General features: G+C 43.4%; 1 protein-coding gene across 2 annotated transcripts; it reads right to left on the bottom strand.

Annotated features, from left to right (window-relative positions):
* Positions 1-47: 47 nt before the first annotated feature.
* On the bottom strand, positions 48-6,002 carry LOC125517441 (FAM10 family protein At4g22670). Of its 2 annotated transcripts, XM_048682643.2 has the most exons (9): positions 5,482-6,002; positions 5,310-5,390; positions 5,062-5,126; positions 3,884-4,024; positions 3,682-3,798; positions 2,771-3,583; positions 2,216-2,672; positions 1,276-1,363; positions 48-305 (listed from the first exon to the last, which is right to left on the bottom strand). In XM_048682643.2, the coding sequence occupies exons 1-6, from the start codon at positions 5,897-5,899 to the stop codon at positions 3,404-3,406; spliced, it is 1,002 nt and encodes a 333-aa protein (XP_048538600.1). In that variant the 5' UTR covers positions 5,900-6,002; the 3' UTR covers positions 48-305; positions 1,276-1,363; positions 2,216-2,672; positions 2,771-3,403. The 2 variants fall into 2 exon arrangements, with proteins under 2 accessions (XP_048538600.1, XP_048538599.1); XM_048682642.2 differs by having other exon boundaries at positions 2,216-3,583.
* Positions 6,003-15,030: the final 9,028 nt, after the last annotated feature.

Genomic DNA, 15,030 nt, shown 5'->3' with positions numbered 1-15,030 from the left:
AGATAGCTTTGCAACTGCAGCAGCTGTTCAGTAACAATGACAATTCAGAATCTGATTCAAATTCAATATTCTGATATAAGTAGCAGGATATCGAACGCTGAAATTGGCAAACGTTATGGAAAACACAGAGAGAGTGCGTAGGATGCAGAGTTGAGTACTCGTCTTGTTATGCTTCCCTTTACCAAAAGAGCTTTGCTTAGACCCAGAAGCATTTACAACCACATATTACTACTACACACAGGGTTAATTTCAACGGCAACCATGTCAGGACAGTGTCGTAGCAACTCCTATTGAAATCTGGATACCTGCACAACCACAATGCCATCAGTGAAACCCAATTTGTAGTCACCCACTGAACAACCGTCAAAGCTATATATCTCATAATTCTGCATGATCACAACAATAAACATCAACTCAAAATTCTGCAGATCATGCGAAAAAACTAAAGATAAATCATCTCGGAAGCATTGGACAAAACTAACATCATCCTGGCAATACAAGAACAATTTAGTTTGTAGTGTTTTACACATCTTGAACCTCTACTATTGGCATGTTCTTAGTTTTGTGCAAACAAAAGATCAATGACAAAAACTTAGGCCCCGTTCGGGAATCCACCGCTCCTAGGATCTGCGGAGCGGCTGTTTGCTGGCTCCTAGATTTTGCACTACAGCTCCGTCCGCTCCCGGAGCAGAGCCATGGAGCGGAGTGACGCCGAACGAGGCCTTATTTACATATCATTGGTATACAAACAAAAAAGATCAATGACTCAATTCTTCCCTCACAAGCAAATACTGAACTTCCTAGAGTATCACGACATTCAAGATTTACTAGCTCACGTAAGAAAGCACAACAGTCTCGTATCTAACTCATAATCAGAACAATTAGTTTGTACTAGCACACCTTCCTACCTCTACTTTAGGCATGCTCCAATGTTCTTTTGCTACATTAGTACATGTGGTCATAGTAGAATCTAGTATTAGATCAGTGACTCGACACCCCCAGCAGAGGCAAAAGCTAAATTTCCTCGAGTGTCAAGTCATTTGAGATTCACTTTGTGTATCATGTGCATACGAGAGGTTCACGGACTACAAAGTATCAAACATATGGATTGTAACTCAAAGGCATGCCTTTTGGAAATGTAAGAACTATATATACAATTAGGAATTAATCAAATTCATGCACTGCAGGCCTAAAACAATAGATCATACATAATCTTATAAACTGAGTAATAACCAACAAAAAAAAGATATGCGCATTGCAAACAGATTAGCTGACCTCGCCTGTTCAACCAACATAGCACATTATTAGCAGATCTAATGTGTTCACAGGTCCAGAACAGCCCGTCTCCAGCCAACACCCTTACCTACAGGCAGAAGAAGCCCAGTAAACAATGAAAATTCAAGGAGAAGTAGAATCCATGAGAGTCATATACGTGCAAACCGCTATGTATTCATGTATAACATGAGGGGAGGGGTTCAGAAGATTTTGTGACAAGGACAATAAATGAAGTAGTGACAAGGACAATAAATGAAGCTATGAATCTTGCCATTTGCCAGATGCAAGATAGAATAATAATAATCCTTTACCGGATGTTTAAATGTTGAAAGAACTATTCAGGAGGTAATTTGTACCAGCTATGTTCAGTGGCTTCAAACAAAATATGCAAAGATCAAGAAACCTCCGTGCAAAATGAGCAGTATTAAGTACTATCGGAATTTAAAGAACTAGTACTATGTTTCGATAAATAAATAAAATGCATGCTGTTTTGAGTTGATCACTAGTATCAAGATGAATAAAAATAAACATTGTCTTAAAAAGGGAATGTATTGAATGGTAAAACATAACAAGCTTTAAGCTTTAAAATGTGCCAATTCATTAACTACTTCACATTCTTTTACTGCAGCTGTTGCCAGTTACCTATTGATAGAAATTTCGGATGAAAAGATCAATACAAGCTCACAAACGTGGTACAGAAATGGCCATGTGGCAAGAAGAGCTTTAGTTATATTTCTGTACTAGATTTAATTTAGCCAGTAAAATTATACTGAATTACATTGCCAATTTTCCACTATATCGGCAGACTTATAAAGAAACGAGTAACTCAAGTTATATCTAGTCAGGCCCTTAATCACAAAAACAATAATACAACAAATACGTACCAATAGTAATTGGAATGAATCATTGAATCTTGTTACACGAGGTACAAAAGTATTACCTGCAGTAAAGAAATTTCTGTATGGATAGTGGATCTTGGTACCCCAGCAACTTGAGCTTTTAGAAAGAGTTCTGAACTGCATCGAGTCAAGTTCAAGCATGAACACGCCAAAATCCATAGCCAGAACAAGTGCATTTGATTCCTCGTCGTATCCCACCAGATGTGCCTCATATCCCACCAGATATTCCTCTTGGAGCTTGCTACGCATTCCCTTCTGATAGAGCCTCTCCAATTGAAAGTTTTTCTGAAGAAGCACCCATTCAACAACGCCATCATAGTTTGATTTCCTCTCCCACAGTTGGATGCTCGAGTTTGACATTACTGCCAAGCCAAGGCCACTACCATTATCTGTCCGTAACAGCTGGAAGTTCGAGTGGTTTGGACGAGGGGCGCATGCTGGCTTCTTAATCAAACCAAGGCTCTGCCGTTCAATATCAAATACCAGGATATCACCTCTCTGAAATAACCAATAAAATGCATTTCCAGTGAGAATGCTAGAGCTCGTTGTTAGAATCAAGTCTCTAGCGTACGTCGAGACAACATCTCCCCACCCACCAGACGCTGAATCGTAGAGGAAGGCATATGTCAGAACAGTACTGAATGCGTCTGACTGTCCGCTGCAGATAAGCACCAACTTAAACGGGCTCTAGAAACAATCGCCATGAATGTGCCCCTCCTCCGTATCAGCACACAGCACCGCGGTGTGCCACTGCCAGATTATGAACTCCCCGTCTTCGTCGAAGCTTTCGGCGCGGAGCTCCTGTGGAAAAGACACGCGGTGCTGCTGTCCGGTCAGGGGGTCCCACACAACTACCTTGCGCAGGCTCTCATTGAGCAGGACAGCGAGCCCATGGCGGCAGCCCAAGAAGCTCCAGAAGTAGGAGGGTCTGCTGCTCTTGGGCACGGCAAAGCGCTCGGTGGGGATGGGGATGCTGTTGGGTTCCGTGTCGGGGAAAGGAACGAAGTTGAGCCTCGTTACATCAAACCCAGCAAAGAAGCCCAATAGAGGAGCCTTCCGGTGGTGTTTGCGGTAGCATGCTGTGAACTTCTGATCGGAGAGGAGGCTGTGCCAGCGCTTGCAGACAAGGGAGGCGCGGGGGAGGGAGGACGGCTGAAGAGGGAGGTGGAGGATGATCACCTCCAGGAGGTCATCACTGTCCAGCGGGGTTGCTGGCACTTGTGAGGAACTTATATTGTCGTCATCGAGGACCTCAGATATGTATTCAGCTGATGCTGTGGAACACAGCAGCCTCTTGGCAGTTCCAAGAAAGTCACCACGCATTCCTCCAGGCATACCACCGCCAGGGAAACCACAAGGCATGCCTCCACTTGGTGATTGCTCGCTCCTCTTTCCTTCTCATAAGCAGCCTGTTGAAAGCACACGGCACGAATTCAGATCTAACCATAACCAACATTATGCCTGAGCTCCAACCAGAAGTAGAAATTTTAGTACTATGAAGAATGACCTGTGCCTCAGCACGTCGACGAAGCCGGTCACGCTCAGATTTCTTGTCATTCCTCTCTTTCCAGAGCCTGTCATACTTCCTGCGGTGCTCCACTATCTTGTGTGCATTAGGCTCCACCTGCAAGATGGGAAATCACGATCATATAAGCATGTAATGTAACATGCAGGGAGAATTAACAATAGCTACTGAAGAAATACTCCACCTTCTTGAGGGTAGCTTTGATCTCATAATCGTAATCAATGTTTGACGCGGCATGCAGATCACGAGCAGCTTCCTCCCACTTGCCCAGCATAGAATTAGCCATTCCACGAGTCTTGTAGCCTTTTGCAGAGTCAGGGTTGATCTATAAGAAATACAAGGATATTAAGTTACAGGGCATCATACTTGCAAGTTAGAATCAGCATAAGTATTGTATCCTTTGTATCCAATTTTGCCACTAGACCAGATAAAGCATAGTTGCAAGAAAGTGACAGATAGAGAAATAGGCGACAGTAGGATGGGTGAGTTACATACTTACACTCATCCTGCTACAAGCTAGAATTGATGTAAGTAATGCATTACTAACCATCCTTTTAATTTCAATTCTTCCCTTGACCTCTATGTCTATATCACTATATAGTGTACGAATAACTTCAGATATTAATTGTTGGATGAAGCCAATCCGACGGTAGAGATGTGGCAAATCCAAGCACTATTGGCCATTGGACATCCTCTTCATGCTACCTGATTCTGCCACATCTATTATCTAGAAGATTCCATGGTTGGTGCACAAACTTAAAAAGGTACTTCTTCTTTGTTCTAGAATACTCTGTATTTTAATTCTTTAATTGTTTTCTTTCTAACTAAATTATTGTAATTTTTTACTTTAATGTATAAACTTCAAATCATAGACAATTCTCTTTGTTCTAGACCCTTTCATGCATTTTCTTTCAAAAAAAGAGCTATTCAATTTTTTTATGATTATTTGAATTTCAAGCCTATAATAGCGCTTTCATAAAGTAAATTGGTCTTTGAAGATTCAATACTAGCTACTCAAAACTGCAATATGAGATACTTAAAAAGTTAAAAGCAAACTTGTTGGATATATTTCACATGAGATTTGTGTTGTATATACCCTGCGGTCTTCAACATACTTTTTAGGTATAATTTCAGTTTCAATGGGATGAACTACGAGAATTAAATCTACATCTTATATGTTAGCTAGGCATATATAACTCCAAACTCACATGTATGCATGTTATAATGTGGCATGGCGCGCAATACACGTGCATACTTCAGTTATCTATGCTCCCACATGTAATGCATGTGTACCTTACTAGTAGTGCATGAAAATGAGCGAGAGAAAAATAATATGGAATAAAAGGGGAACATAGTTTTCACCTGTAGGGCTGCATTGGCATCACGGATGGCAGCAGCAGGTTTCTTCATTTTAATGAACACAGATGCTGCATTAAAACACAAAGATTCCATAAATTTAATCAATTTGTGCTGCTAGTGACATAGCAGCAAGTCCCTCTGTTTTGATACGGAGGGAGTATTTGATTAGAGAGAGTGGATTCAAATTAAACACAAGGATGTTTTGTACAGTTACATAAGGAAGGAATGTGTAAGTGGGCTCTATATTATACCTCTAGTAGCATACATCATTGCAGAGGTTGGATTCAGGAGGATTGCCTTGGTAAGATGCTCGACAGCTTCTTGCAGTTTCCCTGACAATTAAAACCGTGCACACGCACACACATGGGCGGATCAGAAAACAAAAATGGTAATCGAGTCTAATGCAATCGGGAACCAGGCTACCTTCTGATATTGCCTCCGTCGCCATGCCCTTTTCTTTCTGGGATGCATCGCGACTCTCCTCAGTCACCTCGAACGAAGGATCCCCCATCTTCTGGGGAGCGTCGCTGTGGTCGGGCTGGACGACGTCCCCCTCCAGCTCGAGATCGGACTCGACGATGTCCGCGTCGAGCTCGTCGGTCTCCACGGTGGGGTCCCGCATGTCCGTGCCGTCCTCCTCGTTGATCGGAACAGAAATCAAGGGAGTGGGGTGGGTAGGGACCTTGGGGCCGGATTTGGCAGCTGCGGCGGCGGGGAGGTCGGCGCCGAGACTGGTGAGGTAGTCCCGCAAGAAGGCGAGGCTGGGGTCGACGAGCAGCGCCGGGTCCTTCTTGCAAGCCTCCACGAAGGCCCGCAGCTCGCCCACCCACGACATGTCCATCCTCCTCTCGTCTCCTAGCTCGCCCTCCCTATCCAGGGTTTGGGGTTTCTGCTCTCTCGCACTAGACTAGATCAGGGGAGAGATCGGGCTCCATCTTACCATAATTTGGTAGTAGTAGTTTCTAACCCATTCTAGTGACAAGTGGACCAGTGAGTGGTTTACAACCAAGCCTGGCCAAGTGGGCCGGCACGCCACGGCCGGCGGACGCTTAAACGTGCCAGGCACGACAAATCGGGCGCCCCTATTCCTCGCCTTCTGCGAGCACTTTTTTTAGGAGCGAAGGACACTTTATTGATTAATTGGAAAGTTTAAAGGAATACAAAGAGGGTCAAGTTTTTTTTAAGACATCAAAGAGGGTCATGTGGATAGCCTAGTTAAGAGAAACCAAAAATTTAAACTCTCGAGGGGAAGCTATTGCAGGAGCTTCTAAGCTAATTGACCATGTTCTTAATGCCCAAACTGCTGAAACTTTGGCACTGCTGCGAGGTTTGAAGCTTCTTTCAGAGATTGGGTGCACCAAGGTGACAGTCAAATCAGATTGTCTAGAACTGATTGAAGCATGCACTGGAAGCATTGAGATGTTAGGTCCCAATGCAACAATACTTGTGGACTGTTTTCATATTGCTCATGAAATTCCTGGAATTTGTTTCAAGCATTGTCCAAGAAAAGCTAATGGATTGGCACATTTTCTGGCTAGGTACTCTTATGATGTTAAGTCAAGTTTTGTTTGGGCAGATGTTGCTCCCAGTTTTTTACTTTCTCTTGTACTCAGCGATGTAACACTGCCACAATCTAAATAAAGTGCCATGAGGCTTTCCTTTAATTTTTTTTAATCAAGCTATGAGCTTCTTTGTTTGTGTCCCTACCTTTGAAGATGATATCACATGCTTCAAAAAGCTGTTGATTCCACATGGGACGCCTCGTGTCGGGGGGCGCCCAGATTGGCCGGCCCAGCCCCTCGGAAGGCAAAGGCCTGTTTTTTGTTTTATGTTCTCATTTTTTGCTTTATTTTTTAATTTTATTTATGTTTTAAAATATCTACACATATATATATATATACAAAAAACACTCTTCAAACACACATTTCAAAAGTTGAACAAGTATTTGATTTTTTTAATTAGTATTAGAAAATGTAAAGTAACTATTTGAAAAATGTTAAACAAGTATTTGAAATTTTTCAATAAATATGAAAAATATTGAACACATATTTTAAAAATATTGAATAAGTACTAAAAATTGTTGAACTAGTATATTAAAAATGTTGAACAAGTATTTGAAAATATTGAATAACTATTTGAAATGTTGAATAAATATTAAAAAATATTGAACAACTATTGAAAAATGTTGAACAAGTATTTGAAAAAAAAGTTAATCAAGCATTCAAAATAATAATGTTGAACGAGTATTTAAAAAATGTTGAACAAGTATTTCAAAAAATGTTGATCATGTATATAAAAATGTTGAACAAGTATCAAAATAAATGTTGACAAGTATTTGAAAAAAATATTGATCATGTATATAAAAATGTTGAACAAGTATCTAAAGAAATGTTGAACACGTATTTGGAAAAATGTTAAACAAGTATTTGAAGGAAAAACCAAAAAAAAGAAACCCATGGAGAATAAAAACCAAAAACAAAACAAAAAATGGAAAAGGAAAAAAGTAAACTAAGCAAAAAATGAAGAAGAAAAAGAAAACAAAAAATGATGAAAAAACAAAAAAAATCATGAAAACAAATGGAAAACCGGCTTCACTCGCGTCAACAACGGGTTGCCTCTCAGTCTTATCTCATGTTGGACTGTGGGTGAGTGGATAACAGCGCTAACTCTCCCATAGAAGAGCAGGGATTGATTCCTACATATTATTTTCCGCTTGGTTGATCTTTTCTTTTTGTGGAAAATAGGGAGATTTCATAACTCAAGGCGGCTTTTCAGTCGTACACAAGTTTACATCTTCGTATGTGTCCATACCAAACCAAATGGCAGTATGGGGTGTACTACGCCCGTAGGCTGCGAGGCTATTGATACGTCTTCGTCGTATCTACTTTTCCAAACACTTTTGCCCTTGTTTTGGACTCTATCTTGTATGATTTGAATGGAACTAACTCGGACTGACGCTGTTTTCAGCAGAATTACCATGGTGTTGTTTTATGTGCAGAAAACAAATATTCTCGGAATGACCTAAAACTCCACGGAACATCTTAGAAAAACAATAAAAAATCCTCGCCAAAGATGAAGACCAGGGGGCCCACACCCTTCTCACGAGGGCGGGGGGCGCGCCCCCCCTACCTCGTGGGCCCCCTGTTGCGTCTCCGACTCCAACTCCACCTCCATATATTGAATTTCGATGAGAAAAAACAGAGAGAAGAAATCATCGCGTTTTACGATACGGAGCCGCCGCCAAGCCCTAAAACCTATCGGAAGGGCTGATCTGGAGTCCGTTCAGGGCTCCGGAGAGGGGGATTCATCGCCGTCATCATCATCAACCATCCTCCATCACCAATTTCATGATGCTCACCGCCGTGCGTGAGTAATTCCATCGTAGGCTTGCTGGACGGTGATGGGTTGGATGAGATTTATCATGTAATCGAGTTAGTTTTGTTAGAGTTTGATCCATAGTATCCATTATGTTCTAAGATTGATGTTGATATGACTTTGCTATGCTTAATGCTTGTCACTAGGGCCCGAGTGTCATGATTTCAGATCTGAACCTATTATGTTTTCATGAATATATGTGAGTTATTGATCCTATCTTGCAAGTCTATAGTCACCTACTATGTGTTATGATCCGGCAACCCCGAAGTGACAATAATCGGGACCACTCCCGGTGATGACCATAGTTTGAGGAGTTCATGTATTCACTATGTGCTAATGCTTTGTTCCGGTTCTCTATTAAAAGGAGGCCTTAATATCCCTAAGTTTCCAATAGGACCCCGCTGCCACGGGAGGGTAGGACAAAAGATGTCATGCAAGTTCTTTTCCATAAGCACGTATGACTATATACGGAATACATGCCTACATTACATTGACGAATTGGAGCTAGTTCTGTGTCACCCTATGTTATGACTGTTACATGATGAACCGCATCCGGCATAATTATCCATCACTGATCCGGTGACTACGAGTTTTCCATATACTGGTTTACGCTTATTTACTTTCCCGCTGCCACTGTTACAATCACTACAAAATACCAAAAACATTACTTTTGCTGTCTTTACTTTTGTTACCGCTACCACAACTATCATATTACTTTGCTACTAAACACTTTGCTGCAAATACTAAGTTTCCAGGTGTGGTTGAATTGACAACTCAGCTGCTAATACTTGAGAATATTCTTTGGCTCCCCTTGTGTCGAATCAATAAATTTGGGTTGAATACTCTACCCTCGAAAGCTGTTGCGATCCCCAATACTTGTGGGTTATCAAGACTAATTTCTGGCGCCGTTGCCGGGGAGCATAGCTCTATTCTTTGAGTCACTTGGAATTTATATCTGTTGGACACTATGAAGAACTTGAGAGATCCAAAAACCAAGATCTATCCCTCAACTATGAGGGGAGGTAAGGAACTGCCATCTAGTTCTGCACTTGATTCACCTTCTGTTATGAGTAAGTTAGCGACACCTACACCTGCATCTGCTATTCGTTCTGATATGTCGCATGTTATTGATGATGCCACTTCTGCTATGCATGATACTTATGATGAAACTGCTTCTATGCCTGATACTACTGTGCCCCTTAGTGAATTTCTCGATGAACAAATTGCTAGGGCTAGAGAAAAAGAAATTATTGAATCTGAATACGATGATGATAGTGATGATGACAATATGCCTGTTATTCCTGAGGGCTATCTTTTTGATATGGAATCTTCTCCCGCTATTTTAGCTTGCAAAGATACATATGAGTTTAAGAGGTTATTAATTAAATGGAACAAAGAATCACTTAGAGATAAAATGAAACCCGACCCTGCTTTTGCTACTTCACCTATTTGTGTTCCCGATAAGGATTATGAATTCTCTGTTGATCCTGATATAATTACTTTGGTTGAATCTGATCCGTTTTATGGCTATGAATCTGAAACTGTAGTGGCACATCTTACTAAGTTAAATGATATAGCTGCCCTGTTTACTAATGATGAGAGATCGCGTCATTTTTATATACTCAAAATATTTCCGTTCTCATTAAAGGGTGATGCTAAGATATGGTTTAATTCTCTTGATCCTGGTTGTGTGCGTAGTCCCCAGGATATGATTTATTACTTCTCTGCTAAATATTTCCCTGCTCATAAGAAACAAGCTGCTTTGAGGGAAATATACAACTTTGTGCAAATTAAAGAAGAGAGTCTCCCACAAGCTTGGGGGAGGCTTCTCAAGCTACTTAATGCTTTGCCTGATCATCCTCTTAAGAAATCTGAAATACTTGATATCTTTTATAATGGACTAACCGATGCTTCCAGAGATTACCTGGATAGTTGTGCTGGTTCTCTTTTTAGGGAAAGAACACCGGATGAAGCTTAAATTCTATTGAATAATATGTTGACAAATGAAAATAATTGGGCACCTCCTGAGCCAGCTCCTGAGCCAACTCCTGCTCCAATTACTGAGCCTATTCTTAAACCAACTCCGAAGAAGAGAGGTATTCTATTTCTCAGTCCCGAAGATATGCAAGAGGCAAATAAATCTATGAAAGAAAAAGGTATTAAAGCTGAAGATGTCAAGAATTTACCTCCTATTGAAGAAATACATGGTCTTAATATACCGCTTGTTGAAGAAACTTGTAACGCCCCGAGACCGATGTGCCAGGTGTCCTCCAGTTATTCACTGTTGTTGCCTTGTCATGTGCTTGCGTGTCATGCATTGCATATCATGTCATCATGTGCATTTCATTTGCATACATGTTCGTCTCATGCATCCGAGCATTTTTCCCGTTGTCCGTTTTGCAATCCAGCGCTCCTATGTCACCCGGTGTCCCTTTCTACCTCTTTTCGTGTGCGGGTGTTAAACGTTCTCAGATTGGACCGAGACTTTCCATGTGGCCTTGGTTTACTACCGGTAGACCGCCTGTCAAGTTTCGTGCCATTTGGACTTCGTTTGATACTCCAACGGTTAACCGAGGGACCGAGAAGGCCTCGTTTGTGTTGCAGCCCAACACCCCTCCAAAGTGGCCAAAAACCCACCTAAACCCCTTCTATCATCTAGAGCGTTCTATCATGATCGCGTGGCCAAAAACCGCACCTCATTTGGACACTCCTAGCTCCCTCTACCTATAAATATGTGTGCCTCTCGGATTTTTTCGCGCAGACGAAACCCTAACCTCCTCCTCCGCGCGCCGCCGGACAATGTCCACCCCGCCCGGCCACCTCACTCCGACCAATGGCAGCGTGCCACGTCACCTCCGCCGCCGGCCATAGCCAATTGGGTCGCGCCACCTCACCCTCTCTCTCCTCCCACCACCGCGCGGCCCGCGGGACCCGGATCGGGCCCAAGCGAGCCCGCGCCGCCACCGCCGTTTGCCCATTCGGCCCGCGCCCCAGCGCCGCTCCCGCCACCGGAGCTTCTCCCGCCGGCGACCCCGCGCCGCCGGCGACCTTCCTGCCGGCCACCGCTCGCCGTCGCGCGCCGCTCGTCGCCCTACTCCCGCGCCGCTCGCTCGCTCGCCCGCGCGCCGCCCCGCCGCTGTTCACCGCCGACCGCCGCCGCCATCCATGCTCGCCGGAGCTCCAGCTCCTCCCACCGGCCGGTGATCCGCCGCCGCCGACATCCGCCGCCGCCGCCGCCGACATCCGCGTCCGGCCAGGCAAGGCTTTGCCTCTCCCCTTCTTCCTCCTGCCTCCTCTCTCTCTCTCTCACCAGATCTCTCCCTCTCTTCCTAGGTTCGCCGGAGAACCACACCTCACCGGAGACGAAGATGGACCAGATCCACCACTTCACCCAACCAAACGCCTCCGTCCAGATCCGGATCCACCCCGTCCCGCTTCTCCTCGTCCCGGGTTGACTTTTGCGAGGTTGAAATTCCACTAAGTCCCCCAGATTCCAGTAATATGCATTTTTCATCGCATCACAACTTCCTCATCCGTGACTCCGATTTGTGCGTGTAGCATATAGAAATGTTCGTCTCGACGAGTACATCATTTCATCTCATTGCATCATTTTCATTTGAGCTCATCTTGATGCCCGAAATGCTGTTGGAAGAGGGCTATCTGATGAATTTGTCAGATCTGTTTCATCAAATAGCTATTTGTCATTTTTGCCATATTTAATGTGTGCATGATATGATCCTGAGCTCTACATGTGTTTTGTTATATGCCATGCCAGCTTTACAGAGGTGCTTGCCATGTATTTTTGTGATATCTGTGGTGACTAGCACAAGCTTGCAAAGTAGCATAATCGGTAATGCTGATTTCAGGGACTTAGAATTTCACTAAGTCCTTGTTCTGTTTTTGTCGGCATTGCCATATGTTCATGTTGTTTCCTAGTGATCCGTGCCTCTTTTGAGGATGATCAGTAAGGATGTTTTGTTAACATTGTGGTTATCTATCCATCCATGTCTTTGTTTTCATTTATGGAGCACCCTAGCTTGAGTCAATCGAGCTCTACTTTTGCTATAAAATGTTCCTGGCAGATCATTGACATGATTAGCAATTTTGCCGAGGTTGTTGCTATTGATCCGTGCATGCTATGATGTTGTTCTTGCCATGTATAGCTTCTATGCTATGTACTCTTGATGGGTGTATGCTTAGTTTGTCATGCCATGCTCCGTAGTGAGTGCATCGAACTCGTAAACATGCCTACTCGTTAACTGATTTGCATGCTCCAGTTTTTCACTAAGTCTGAATCTGTTTATGTTTTTGCCATGTTCACATGCTTGCAATTGTATTATCTGATCCCTTTTGGCTCAAGGTCACTAAGGGACTTTTCTTAAGTGCTTTGAGTAGCTTTATGCCATGCCTTGATTTTCCATGATATGTTCCTGTAGCATGTAGTTTTCATGCTCTAAAGTGTGCTTCTTGATGATAAATTCCAGACTTGTGTTAATTTCACTAAGTCTGAAACCTGTTATCATTTGCACTTTTGCCATGCTTGCTTGAACCTGTTAATGGATTAATTAGCCGTAGCTCAGTGTTTATATTTTTTCAAGCATCATGATTGGATCCCTTCCATGTATTTTGTTGTTATGTTTGAGTGCTGTAGCAGGTTTATCTTGATGCATTTAGTTGGTCACTTGCTGTTTATCGCAGGCCGGTGTCATATTTGTTTTGCTTGCCATTTCCAAACCGTGCATCCGATTCCGGTGATCTTTATATCGATTTCAACCGAAATCACCTCACCTTTCCAGTGGCACTCTTGAATTTCCAAGTTGAGGCCAGGTTCAATAATTCCTTTCCAAATCATGCATATGCACCGCATCCCGCATCCCGCATATCATACCATGTTCATGTGTGGTTTGTTTACTATGTTGTGTGCTTCTTTCCGGTGTTGCTTCTTCGGGTTGGTTCCGGTAACGTCGCGTTTGTGAGGACCCGTCGTCTTCTTCATGGACTCGTTCTTCTTCCTTGCGGGATTTTAGGCAAGATGACCATACCCTCGAAATCACTTCTATCTTTGCTTGTTAGTTGCTCGCTCTTTTGCTATGCCTATGCTGCGATACCTACCACTTGCTTATCATGCCTCCCATATTGTTAAGCCAAGCCTCTAACCCACCTTATCCTAGCAAACCGTTGTTTGGCTATGTTACCGCTTTGCTCAGCCCTCTTATAGCGTGGTTAGTTGCAGGTGAAGATTGGAGCTTGTTCCATGTTGGAACATGGATATTTTGTTGGGATATCACAATATCTCTTATTAAATTAATGCATCTATATACTTGGTAAAGGGTGGAAGGCTCGACCTTATGCCTGGTGTTTTGTTCCACTCTTGCCGCCCTAGTTTCCGTCATATCGGTGTTATGTTCCCGGATTTTGCGTTCCTTACGCGGTTGGGTTATAATGGGAACCCCTTGACAGTTCGCTTTGAATAAAACTCCTCCAGCAAGGCCCAACCTTGGTTTTACCATTCGCCACCTAGCCTCTTTTTCCCTTGGGTTAGGCCAGCCCAAGGGTCATCTTTATTTTAAACCCCCGGGCCAGTGCTTGTCTAAGTGTTGGCCCAACCCAGAGCATCGTGCGGGGCCGTCCCTTGGCAACTTGGGTTACGTTGGCTCCCGTACGCTTAGCTTATCCGGTGTGCCCTGAGAACGAGATATGTGCAGCTCCTATCGGGATTGTTGGCACATCGGGTGGTCTTGTTGGACTTGTTTTACCATTGTCGAGGATGTCTTGTAACCGGGATTCCGATTCTGATCGGGTCTTCCCGCTAGAAGGAATATCCTTCGTTGACCGTGAGAGCTTGTGATGGGCTAAGTTGGGACACCCCTGCAGGGATTTGAACTTTCGAAAGCCGTGCCCGCGGTTATGGGCAGATGGGAATTTGTTAATGTCCGGTTGTAGAAAACCTGAAGTTCATCTTAATTAAAATACATCAACCGCGTGTGTAACCATGATGGTCTCTTTCCGGCGGAGTCCGGGAAGTGAACACGGTGTTGGAGTAATGCTTGACGTAGGTTGTTCTAGGATCACTTCTTGATCATAGTTGTTCGACCGTGCTTTTGCCTTCTCTTCTCGCTCTCATTTGCGTATGTTAGCCACCTTATATGCTAGTCGCTTGCTGCAGCTCCACCTCATACCTTTTACCCTTCCTATAAGCTTAAATAGTCTTGATCGCGGGGTGTGAGATTGCTGAGTCCCCGTGACTCACAGATACTTCCAAAACCAGTTTGCAGGTGCCGATGTTATCGAGCAGGTGACGCAACCAAGCTCAAGGAGGAGCTCGATGAAGATCTTGTCCTTTGTGTTGTTTCGTTCTAGTTAATCAGTAGTGGAGCCCAGTTGGGGTCGATCGGGGATCTATGTAGCATTTGGGGTAGGCTTCTTTTATTTTGGTTCCATAGTCGGGCCTTGAGTGTATTTGGATGATGTATTGCTTTAATCATGTAATTGTGTGAAGTGGCGCTTGTAAGCCAACTATGTATCTTTTTCCCTTATGTATTACATGGGTTGTGTGAAGATTACCTCACTTGCGACATTGCTTTCAATGCGGTTATG

Source organism: Triticum urartu, chromosome 6A (genome assembly GCF_056163025.1).
Source record: "Triticum urartu cultivar PI428250 chromosome 6A, HENAU_Tu73, whole genome shotgun sequence".
Lineage (NCBI taxonomy): Eukaryota > Viridiplantae > Streptophyta > Magnoliopsida > Poales > Poaceae > Triticum > Triticum urartu.
Note: the sequence above shows the minus strand (reverse complement) of the source record. Positions and strands in the feature narration are given on the sequence as shown.

Excerpts from the sequence above, each read along its gene's own strand:
- LOC125517441 (XM_048682642.2), bottom strand. The coding sequence starts at position 5,899 with ATGGACATGTCGTGGGTGGGCGAGCTGCGGGCCTTCGTGGAGGCTTGC. Across the intron at positions 5,391-5,481 it reads GACGGAGGCAATATCAGAAG|GGAAACTGCAAGAAGCTGTC; the intron begins GTAGCCTGGTTC and ends TTTAATTGTCAG. Across the intron at positions 4,025-5,061 it reads ATGCCAATGCAGCCCTACAG|ATCAACCCTGACTCTGCAAA; the intron begins GTGAAAACTATG and ends TATTTCTTATAG.